The sequence below is a fragment of the Hylaeus anthracinus genome, unplaced genomic scaffold, assembly GCF_026225885.1.
Source record: "Hylaeus anthracinus isolate JK02 unplaced genomic scaffold, UHH_iyHylAnth1.0_haploid 1, whole genome shotgun sequence".
In the NCBI taxonomy this organism is placed as follows: Eukaryota; Metazoa; Arthropoda; class Insecta; order Hymenoptera; family Colletidae; genus Hylaeus; species Hylaeus anthracinus.
In genome coordinates, this window is record NW_026533255.1 from 982,588 (window position 1) to 995,339 (window position 12,752).

General features: G+C 30.6%; 1 protein-coding gene across 1 annotated transcript; it reads right to left on the bottom strand.

Annotated features, from left to right (window-relative positions):
• Positions 1–515: 515 nt before the first annotated feature.
• LOC128896484 (aminomethyltransferase, mitochondrial) lies at positions 516–11,451 on the bottom strand. The gene is made up of 5 exons (XM_054159866.1): positions 11,144–11,451; positions 6,385–6,725; positions 3,296–3,615; positions 2,937–3,019; positions 516–2,296 (listed from the first exon to the last, which is right to left on the bottom strand). The coding sequence occupies exons 1-5, from the start codon at positions 11,412–11,414 to the stop codon at positions 1,959–1,961; spliced, it is 1,353 nt and encodes a 450-aa protein (XP_054015841.1). The 5' UTR covers positions 11,415–11,451; the 3' UTR covers positions 516–1,958.
• Between the last annotated feature and the right edge of the window lie 1,301 nt (positions 11,452–12,752).

Genomic DNA, 12,752 nt, shown 5'->3' on the forward strand with positions numbered 1-12,752 from the left:
CAAGCGATACAATCGCGTTCTATTATCGCACTTCTGGACAGAATTATTTTATCTTGTTACCGTTAGATGCCAAAGTCTGTCTCGTTGTATGACTAACTAGTAGCACAAAAGCATTGGTTAAATATATTTTTCAAATATTAAAGAAATATTTTTTTATTCACACTGTTTAAAATGAAAAAAATATTTTTATGAATATTGTGTACATATACATAAAATATAAAACAAATATTAAGTGAAGATGAATTAAATGTGCTTAGAATGTATATGAAATATTTAAAACACATTCAGAGAATGTAAAAACAAGATGTAAGAAATGTGAGTTCTGAGTTCAATATTCTATACATATGTGGAAATATCAAAATATTCATGCAATATAAAAGAAACGTTTAAAAGATATTCGGATAATGTGAAAGTTATGTTTAGAAGATGTGTATTGAATATTCGGACAATGTTAAATAAATGTTGAAAATTGAGATTTAAAAAGAAATTAAATTAAATTTTATATTTTGTTGATTATTTTGTTGATAACATAATTTAATATAAAGCAAATAGAAATTATTTCGTACTTTTAAGCAATTATATCTAGAACTGGTGAGTATTCATATCAATTAACTAGAAATTATTTCATACTTTTTAGCGCAATTTTTATATTTTTTCGAAGTCGGATATATTTTTTTTCCAAAAATTATTTTACATTAGACTAACGTAGTACAGTATGGTAAAAAAGTGATTGTAATTTACAATAACTAACTAAATCTAAATAAAATCTAAATTTTTCTACAGTCTTACCAGTAGAATTATATTACTCGATTACAAGAAACAGTATTGCTCGTTTTCACATGTCCATACAGGGTAGCACTTTGTTTTTAGGAATCGATCTTTTTACAAAAATTTTTCTATTTCGCATTAAATCTTAATTAGATTATTACCAAAACATAGGCAAGATATTTTAGATGAAAGTGAAGAAAGCCAAATGTAATATTATTTGGACTATATCTAATTGTATGTATTGTTCGAATTATTACTAAAGTGACTTGCAATTACATATAATTAATGATAGTCCAAACGTAATTGTGTTTACGAAACTGCTGATAATACCTACAGTGGGTGTAGAAAGTATTCGTACACCGATCAATTTCCAAAAAAAAACTATATAAAATTGTAATTTATTTACTTATTTTTTATAAACCATGACATTCTACATATTCTCGGAAATCTCTAGAATAGATAGAGTAACAAAAAAAATATAGCTATTTATGTAAGTTGCGAAATTAACAAGAAAAAAACAATTAATCGATAGAAATATTGAAGCAATAAGTATTCGTACAACTGTTTAATTTTTAAAACTTCATTAAAAAAAAAGAAATTCACATTAATTTACAAGTATATAATACTTCCTTCGTGGGATTTCCTTTTGATTTTACAATTATTGCAACTCGTCTAATCATTAAATTAACTAAATTATTAGTTAGAAGTTATTAAGAAGTGGGATCTTCTTCAATTCCTCTATTAGAGCCATTTTCAAAAGAAGTTTCCTGGAAATTTGATGTTTTCTTATTCGTACGGTGCAACAAACTAATGTGTTTACGTTACAAACTCTACTGTAAATGATTCGTCATAAGAACCGTACAAATACTTATTGCTTCTACCCACTTTTACCCACTTTTCGCATTTTTTTTGTCAATTTCATAAATTATATTAACTAGTAAATGTTGTATGGTCTATATCTATCTTAGAGACTTCCGATAATATGTAAAATATCATTGACTATAAAAAAGAGAAGTTAAGAAACTACAATTTCACACAAAAGTTTTTTGGGAAATTGATCGGTGTACGAATACATTCTTTCTACACCCACTGTATACTCACGAAAGTGAAATAGAAAGTCTAAAAAATCTAACTTCCATTAATGGATGAATTTCGATTCCGTGCGTATGCGAAACGGAAGTGCTTGTTTATCATTTAGGCGTATAATAGTTCGTCTTTACGAAAGGCATCTTCGTCACTGTAGCTTTGTAAGTCTTCCCTCGAACTTCAACCAGCACTCCACCGCCATATTGTGCCAACTCTGGGGGCACGTAACCCATGGCAATGGGTCGACCGAGAGTCGGACTGGGCCCACCGGAAGTGACTTTACCCACGCGTTCACCTGCAGGAGTCAAAATCACCGCTCCTTCTCTGGCTGGTGGACTGTTTCCAAGCATCAAGCCCACACGTTTTCTCGTGGGACCCACCTCGATTTGCGATAGTATCCTCAAGGCACCGGAGAAGTTTGCTTCCTCCTTTCTTCTTTTAGCTGAAAGAAGAACGATCGAATATTTATTTGGTTATTTATTTTCAGAGGGAATTTCTTTAATGGATTGTAGGGAATGCATTGTTCATCCAATATATGAATTTATTTATTATTGTTTATAAAAATTCCATTAATAAAGATTCTTCCTCGGGTAATTAAAAATATTTAGTATATGGAAATTCTCCTGTCAATAATAATTTATAAAAATCATCCTCACCATTCATGTATACAAGGTTTTTGAACATTTTTCCTTTAATTTAATGTACATCCCTGCTCAGAACTATGTGGACACTTCCTTCATAGAAATAAGTATTTAATAAAAGTTGGAAATCTATTAATATCAATTATATCATGTATGTTTCGATATTTTTATGTTGCATTACCGAATATATTTTATTAACAGTTTTCTTTTATTATATATATGACATTAGTAACGATGAAAAAACTATGGAGATATTTAGATAATGTTAAAATTCGGGTACTATTATTTTCTTCATTGTATCCGAAGTAATATTACCTCATTTATTTTAATGATCGTTTTGAATTTTATTTTGTTAAGAAAATAAATTTCTAATAGGACTACATTAACAAAATATGGTCTCGATTCTTTTCTTTTCTCACAATTTCAAACAGTTTCACTTACACACAAGCCAAGTAAGTCCTGCCTCAACTGGAGTAGTAGTCTCGTCGATGTCGTGTCCATACAGGCAAAGACCAGCTTCCAGCCTACGAAAATTCACATGAAACGTTGGAATTATTAACGTGTTTTATTTTTATCTTCGTTCAGATTACACAGTGATTAATAATTATTTTGGTTTGTTTGTTTCACATATTCATTATATGTTAATTGTATTATTATTAAAACAAATTGTTATTTTAAGTCGTACTGGTTGATTTACTACAACTCTAAATACAATTAATCTTTTACTTGAATAAATTAGAGAATATACTTTAAACTAATACTTTACAATAAATATTTGACAATTACTATGTTACTATTACCTTAAACTGTCTCTAGCTCCTAGTCCAGCCAATTTCGTGTCAGGCGTCTCCAAGAGCTTCCGAGTAAGGTCGTTGGCAATTTTGGCAGGCATTGAAATTTCGAACCCGTCCTCTCCAGTGTATCCGCAACGCGACACTCTGATTCTGCTTCCCATTACTTCCGTTTCCACACTGTTCATGAATCTTAGCTTCTTCAAGTTGATCTTCACCAGCGTTTGAAGAACTGTTGCCGCGGTGGGCCCTTGGAGCGCAATCAGACCTTGCTCTAGAGGATCCAGGAACTCTATGTCCACCGTTTTCCCTCGGGACTTGAAATCTTTCTGACATTCATAACTAGTTGAGTATGATAATCTTACACAAGTGTTATGATAAACGTTATGTTTAGACTAGGGATTTATATCCATTTATACATAGCTTTCAACAGAACAGTTTTCAACTTGCAGGGACCGAGGTAAATACCGTTACCCGGATTGTTTTCAAGAGAATCGATGGCTGTGATTTTGATATTTGAAAATGGACAACTACTGTGCGAATATACACCAAAAATTTTTTTTAATGTGTTCTCTGTGTCGTTAGTTTTCGTTCTTACTTTTTTTACATTTTATGATTACACTAGTTTACAAAATAAAAAAAAATGTACATTCAATACCACCATTTTTTCCTCATGTATTTTGGTCTACTAAACTCGAAAATCGCAAGAAAAAATTTTTCTACGGATAGGTTTTTTTTATATGAATTTAAAAAATTTTTTTTATTTTTTTCTGACATACCTTCACATTTTAGACCATATCTCGTGTTAGAAACGTCCGATTAAGTCGCACAAGACGCCATTTCAAAAGTAATCGAAGTTCCAACAATTGCTTTTCACATTATTTTTCAATCGGTTCAATAGTTTAAGTGTTACGAGCCAATATATATGAGAAACTTTGATTTTTTCGGCTAAAGTAGAACACGAATATTTCTTCCATCGCCATGGAAAAATCGAAATTGTCAAAAATTATGTCCAGTTTCTTATTGTTTCCGTATAGATTGCACTTTTACGAAGAAAACAAGCTTTTGTTGAAGAAAATCTATGGATAATTACCGGAGTTAGGAACAGTTGAGTCAAGGCACAAAAAACCCAATTTTACTCTGTTTTTGTATTTTTTTCCTATTTATATAGTTTATAATATAATAGTTTAGGGCTTGTGGCTCGGCAGAGTATGAATTATAAGGAAGTTGTTGAAGATTTGCTAATAGATTATGCAAAAATGGGTATAGAATATATATTGTTCTTCTATTTGATTTGACAAAATGGAAAAATTTGTACATTGAATTTCAATTTTAATTTCAATAGGCATAAATATGTCGCTCAAAATTCATTTTTTACATTCTCACTTGGATTTTTTCCCGGAGAATCTTGGCGATGTAAGTGACGAACATGGCGAAAGATTTCACCAAGATATAAAAACTATTGAGCAGCGCTATTATGGATATTGGGATAAAAGAATGTTGGGAGACTACATTTGGTTCCTCATTAGAGAAACGAACCCAACGAATAACAGAAGACAAAGCAAATGCCGAAATTATTTCTAATCGAAATTAATTATATAAATGTTTTCTATATAAATAGGAAAAAAATACAAAAACAGAGTAAAATTGGGTTTTTTGTGCCTTGACTCAACTGTTCCTAACTCCGGTAATTATCCATAGATTTTCTTCAACAAAAGCTTGTTTTCTTCGTAAAAGTGCAATCTATACGGAAACAATAAGAAACTGGACATAATTTTTGACAATTTCGATTTTTCCATGGCGATGGAAGAAATATTCGTGTTCTACTTTAGCCGAAAAAATCAAAGTTTCTCATATATATTGGCTCGTAACACTTAAACTATTGAACCGATTGAAAAATAATGTGAAAAGCAATTGTTGGAACTTCGATTACTTTTGAAATGGCGTCTTGTGCGACTTAATCGGACGTTTCTAACACGAGATATGGTCTAAAATGTGAAGGTATGTCAGAAAAAAATAAAAAAAATTTTTTAAATTCATATAAAAAAAACCTATTTGTAGAAAAAAATTTTCTTGCGATTTTCAAGTTTAGTAGGCCAAAATACATAAGAAAAAAATTGTGGCATTGAATATACATTTTGGCTGTAAACTAGTTATTTGTGTTATAATTTTATATCTTTATGGTTGACTACTGCATCGTTGTTAATTTTAATAATAATAATAACAATAATAATAATAATAATAATAATAATAATACTTTATTTATGGGCAATCTGCCCTTGATATCAAGTACAATGTAATAACAACAACAACAACAACAAGAGAAACAAAACAAAAATGGAGACGATTACAGTATCTTATAATGTAACATGTTTAAACTAAATACCAAAGGTGAGTCATGAGAAAGATCAACAGACATATTAAGGCTGTCAGCCATCGCACATATTCTTGTAACACAATTTTGTTTCGCAATTGAAGTACGATATGGATCAGTGTAAAAAATATCGCTGCTTTGAAGTTGCCTACTTGGAATATTAAATTTCAATAGTTCCATTATCCTGGGACATTCAATTTTTCTATTCACAATTTTAAAAACTAGCATGAGGTCGGCTACAGTTCGGTGCTGCTTAAGCGTGAGCATTTGCATAGTGCAAAGTATATTTTCATAGTCGTGGTATGCTATATCCATAGGTGTACCTAATTTTACCAATTGATAAGAATTAATTAAGTTTCAACATCCAAATGAATTAGGAAAGTATGAATTTCGATACATTTTAGGTGATTACAAAACGATTATTTTTGGGGAGAAAATGTATCTACATATGCTATAAATTAATAAAATCCGCAGTCTAGTTATAATTTATTAAGTAACGTTAGTTCTCAAACAGGTATAAAATTAACAATTCAGAGAATGTTTATAAATTCATCTAGATGTACTCAACTATCATTCACGATTTTAACATGTTCAAATTTTAGCAAAATCGAGAATGTTATTAGAAAAAATTCACGAAGTTTAGCATGGAATAGCTTCAAAATTGATTCGTTAAAAGTCAACCGTAACAATTTTCTGTCAAAGAATTTTTATTTATTTTATTTACCAGTTGTTCGACGAGCAACCGCGAGTCTTCGTCTCTTCTTCCAGCATTCGACACCACGAAGTACTTGGTATCGTCGTCCTTGGTGATGATCAAGTCGTCTAGAATACCACCGTTCTCGTTGGTGAACAACGTCAGCACGGCGCATTCTTTCCCCAAATTTTTCAAATCGCTGGTTGTGAGGGACTCCAAGAATTCGGTGGCATGTTTACCAGAAATTTGTGTTTGCATCATGTGACCAACGTCGAACAACGAGGCGAAAGTCCTTGTGTGCTGATGGGACGCAGCTATGGCTTCCTGATACTGAACTGGTAGCAGCCATCCAGAAAAATTGACGATCTTTCCTGTAAATTTAATGCACGATGGATTAGCCCAGGCCTGGCCAACTCAAATACATAGTTCCACGGGCCACTTCGATGACGCATAACGATACAGCATAACGGTACCCGTTTGTACCGCTTTTCGTTTCATTTGTACCTCAATAGTTTAAATTTTACAAGCAATTGTTGATCCGCGTAAGAGCGAAGTTCGTTAATTTTCAAGATATTTAAAATCTGTTTTATCACGATTCTTTAGAATCTTTTGTACCACCCCACCCCCGAAACGTTTTTCTTTTCGTTTTTCTTGCTTGTAAAATTTAAACTATTGAGGTACAAACAAAACGAAAAGGGTACAAACGATTCTAAAGAATAGGGAAAAACCGATTTCAAAAATCTCGATGTCGGGTGCTGACCATATAAAAAATTTTGTTTAATTATTAATTGGTTGAGGTACAAACGAAACTATTGGAGGTACAATCAGGCACAAACGAAATAGTATCGTTTTCTATAAAAAAAATTAATTTTTGAAAAGTCGGGTCCCAAGTTCACATACTTGCTCGAGGTACATCGAAACTGTTACGAGGCCTAATACTAACACTTCCTGCGGCTCCTCACGTTAGCCATACGTGGGTTCGTCCTCGATTCTCTACCTTCCTGAGGCTCCCTACAAGTCTCGTAACAAATTTAAGAAATAAAAAGTGATAATATCTATTTATCTTATCTAGCATCGTTATATATAAAGATTGTAGGATACTAACTCTGTTAGATGTAAATAAAATCGCGATAAATAATTTAATATTATATCATTTGTAAAGGATTATTGAGAAACCTGCTATTAACAAAAAGTACAAGGAAGGAATTACATGTTTGCGTACAATATTTTATACGGAATTATAGACAGAGTTGTTTATTAGAATCGGGATGTCTTAATGTCTTTGCTATTTTAATATAATTATAATTAAATATAATTACACTCATATATTTTAATATAATTACTATTTAATATAATTATTTATTATAATAATAGAAAGAAGCGTTGGAATATTCAAAACAATTTTAATACTATCTCTCCAGAGACAATATCATATTTTATTTAATCCATATTCAGTACAAAATAATAAATTAAATAATGTAATATTAATGTATAGAATGAAAATTAAAGTTAATGTATTAATGATCCGTGGCGTCCCGTTTCTAGTAGACCACCTAGTATATGAATATCGCAATGAAAACATAAAATGATGTTTGATAAGATTAAAAATGTATCGATTTAATCTTACTTTACAAGTATTTTCTCAGTACGTATCTTAACGGTTCCTTAATACAACATTGACGATTAAAAACAAATTGATCATTTTTGTTTTCTTCGCGAGGTAAAACTTTCGATTCATGAATAATCTAACTTGTCATTCAAGTTTCTAATTATCTTGTTTATGACTCTCTATATGACTTTTCTGATTGATTACATAGTCCTTAAGATATAAAACAAAAGTTCTCTGTATTTGTAAGTAAAAGGAGAACAAAAATGTTTGTTACCAACATTTTGGTATTTCTCAAGTTGTGTTAAAAAATTGTACGTTAAGTGGTTAAAAATATAATTATAAACGAAATTTATTTTGAAAATTTTAAGTTTAGATCAACAGACATTACTGTCAGCGTTACGCCATATGTAAGAAAATACCACTTTAAATTACGTGTAATTATAAATAAAAAGTAACTCTTGGAAAAAATAAACAAATTTAACTGAAAATAAATGAAAACTGGGATTTAAGTGAAATAACCTCCTCCATTTCGAAATCGGTTAAAAAGGTTGCTAATTTGAATAAAAGTCGACTTTTAGAACAAATAAACAAATTGGCAACAAGTAAACAACAATTAATTAATAAATCTGGTATTTAATTAGAAAAAGTAAACAATAATGGTCTACAAACAATGCGTACTGACATAGTATAAGCTCAAAATTTATGAACATTGAGACCCATCTCCGGTTTACACGTTGTTTTTTTTTACATAATTAGCTTTTTAAACGGTTTGCAAAATAATATATCCCCCCCCCCCCCCCAAAAAAAAATATACATGTCGAATAGAGTAATCTCTTCCTTTTCGAATTCGGTTAAAAATATGAAATGTCAAGAATAAAGACTTATACATAGCATACATCCTTCCACAGGAATTATTTAATATTATTAATGCCGGCAATACACCTTAAAGAACTATTCCTCCTTCCTGTGCAATCATATTAATTAGGTTAGTAAATCGTCAGCAGCCAAAAGATGCATATCGTGCTTTATCTAATCGAAAATTTTGGATACTTCATATTTAATGGTTAGTGATGAATAATTATAGCTTTTATATTAATTACAAGTTTTACCATATTGAAAGAAATTAAAAATAGAAAACAAGCATATGAAGAAAAACAACTTGTATGTTTATAAACTTGAATTAAAGTGATAAAATAATGCTTTCTGTACTTGTATGTCACGAATGGACTAATGTTTTTTTTCCATTCGTGGATAGTAGTATACAGTTTGTAAAAAAGCTCGAGAATGTGAGATTTATCGGATTAATTTCTTTAATTTTGGTAAAATGAAGGGTGATTAAACAACATTCTTTCTTTTTCATTTTTTTTCCTACATATGAATTTATTTATAAGCTAATTGTATCGTTATCATTTAAGTTAGTATCGTAAGTATCAAATATAATTGAGTGCTGACCACTTGTCGTTCTGTTATGTAAACATTCTCTTATTGTTAGTTAAACAATTTCCTCTACTGTGAGTTTACATAACAAAGGTTCTACTGTATGTTAAATTAACAGGTTGAAGGCTATGTCATCCAGAAATCGGTGACAGGACTTTTCATTGTGATATTATATACAGGGTGTTCAGGCTATTACTAGCCAGCGTTTTTCTCGTAAATGGTACGTATGACAAAAAAATGAAAGAGGAGAAATTTATATGATATTTTGTGTGCAATGTAACCAGGTATATAGATCTTTCGTATTTGTACTATTTTCTGAGAAATGAAGGTGACCTTTAGTTTTTTAAATGGAATGGTATATTTTTTGTACAAAAATATGGTAGAGAATTGAATCCTAAATAAAAAAGTATCGAGCTTCATTAGCCCTCAACCTAATAGGTTACGAGTAATTTCACTTTATTACTTGAAAATGTTTTTAACTTTTTAATTACTGTTAGTTAGTTTTTATGTCTAGTCATAATTTACATATACTTTATGTATGAGCATAACTTTTTTAAAAGTATAGCTTTTAGACTGAAATTTTTATTAAAATACTCTTAAAACATAATGACTAAACAAGGATCTAAAATATCTCCGAAAATCAGCTCTCATTTTTTAATATTTTATTATGAAAAATTTATGAAATATTCTTCAAATGTTACTTTTTCGAACATAACAACACAGGTTAAAATAATATAATTCATTTAGTTTGTTCAAAAGAATTTATAGAAAGTAGAATATCAAAATATAATAAAGAATATTTTATAATGAAAAATTTATGAAATATTCTTCAAATGTTACTCTTTCGAACATAACAACACAAGTTAAAATAATATAATTCATTTAGTTTGTTCAAAAGAATTTATATAGAAAACATACTTTCTATTCGGCCCTTAAGACCCATGTAACTTTAAAGGGGTAAAACCACTTTAGGATTTTGAAAAAATCGATTTGAGTAGTCTGTACAAATTTTTTCAACAAGAAATATTCAAATTGAGACGACTGTGACGCGCATTTGTAGGGCACCTTACAATTGAAACCTCCTATCGGCGTGAAAGATGCAGGTCGTAATTTTGGTTCGGCACAAAAGAAACCAAAAGAAATTTTCATTTTCATACATTTTTCTTCTATGTGAACTAAGAAAAATCCACAAAAATGGTGAAATGTGAAATTACGGCAAGTTTGAAAAAAAGAACGAGTTCTTTGGGTGAAAAAAATCACTTTAACTTGATAAAAAAGTTGTATACAATTTTTTTTGTATGAATTTTTTTAGTTCACATAGAAGAAAAATGTATGATAATGAAAATTTCTTTTGGTTTTTTTGTGTCAAAACAAAATTACGACCTGTATCTTTTCCGCCGATAGGAGGCTTTAATTGTGAGGTGCTCTACAAATGTGTGTCGCAGTCGACTCAATTTGAATACTTCTTCTTGAAAAGATTTGTACAGACTACTTAAATATGTATGAGAATAGGATAAAAAGTTCGATAGAATTAATTATTTTTTCCAGCCTAAAAAAATTCACGAAGAACCGCTTTTTTTGGACCTCCTAATTCAGGATACCCTCTTAAGGATACGAAAATTCTTTTTTGCATGATTAAAAAGTTACTATCACGCAAAAATATTGGTGGACCGTTTGGGATACATGATTTGCGCTGAATTTAACAGAAAATTTTCAACAGTGTAGATAAAAAAATGCATTTACCTAGATTTTCCACGTGAAGGTCGTACAGGCAAGTCTTCCTCGGTTCCGACGCCGGTGTAGTCGTCGACGCTGAACGGCAATCTTCATTCCTATTTGAGCGTGCTTCGGAATCGATCAAACAATTGGAAAGTGGCCCCGAAGCGACACGACTCGGGTGGATCTTGGAAATCGTCGCCAGTCCTGATGATTCCCTTATATTTCCCAGTAATTCGAGGCATCTCTCGATGCTGTCGACACCAACCGACTTCCCGCGTACACCGAAACGAAACATCGTGCTTCTTTGCCACCAATTCGTCGTCAACTGATCCGAGAATGCCGGTTTTGATTACTGTCGATCCCTCTTTAGATGACCCCGCTGACACTCGCTGTCTATCAGGCTCGGTACTACTATCGAAAATCGGCTGACTTCGTGACGCAAATGCGATTTAGTAGCTTGTTGACTAACAAACTCGAACAATTGTTGTTGCTCCGTGTGGGGACTATCTAAACGAGATATAACGGTGTATAATTCGCTTATGCTACGTGTGGGGGGGCTTTAGCAGTGCAGTGTCCTATTTGAACATTTTAAACTTTGTGCAAGTTCTTTAAATGTTGTGTTCAAAATAGACTCGTAATGTTCTGATATAGCAAATCACTGGCATTGGAGTTGATTACAATTCAAAAAATATATACTTGGAACAAACTCATTTAATGCGATAACGATTTTCCTGTTTTATATTTTGCGAATGTTATTATTTGTTCGAGTAACGTTCTTTTTAATTAAAATTTTGTTGATTGTGTCTGATTGATTTAGACAAAATCAATTGCCAATTTTCTTAAAAGAGAGAATTTCAAGGTCAGAAGAAATTGATGCACGCCATGTGTAGATAATATTGTATATTTATCATCAAAGTTTAACAACTATAGGAATATATTATATTTGTGTTATATGATTTTAAATGTTTGACTTACCTCGTTTAATAAATGTTGTTTATTTTAATAATTGTATATATTGTTTTTAATTTTTTAAGAATTTTGGTACCAAGGTTCTGTAAACCTTTTGTTTACATAGAGGCTACCTCTCAATAATTTTCTTATTCGATGAGTCAAGGATTTAATAAAAAACAATAATACTACCTTAATTTTGTAGTTAAATATTTCGAAAAAAATTCTCTTTTTTTAGGAAAATTTGATGAAAATTAATAAAACTGTTATTGATATATTAGTGATACCTAAGCCAGACCTAAACGTTATTTGTTGGTTTCTTTGCGTTAATTAAACACAGAAAATAAGATTATTTGTTCATAAAAATGGCTCGGTTTGTGTAATTAACATTTTAACGATTTCATATTTTAATTTGGTCTGGACTCCAATAGTTTCATATATGTATAAAAGAATTTTGATATTCGTTTGTTATTTTAAAAAGATGATAATTGTATAAACAGTTTTTCTTTTTCAATTATTATTATTACCAATAACTAGTTTAATATTTTCACATATTTTTCCTTTGCACTGCCTAAAAGTATTTTTGTACCTCTCAAAATCAATAGTTACAGAATAATCATGCGTCTTTTTTACATTTTGGATATGATTTCCTTGCTCGATTTTCTAGATTTGAATATCTAAATTC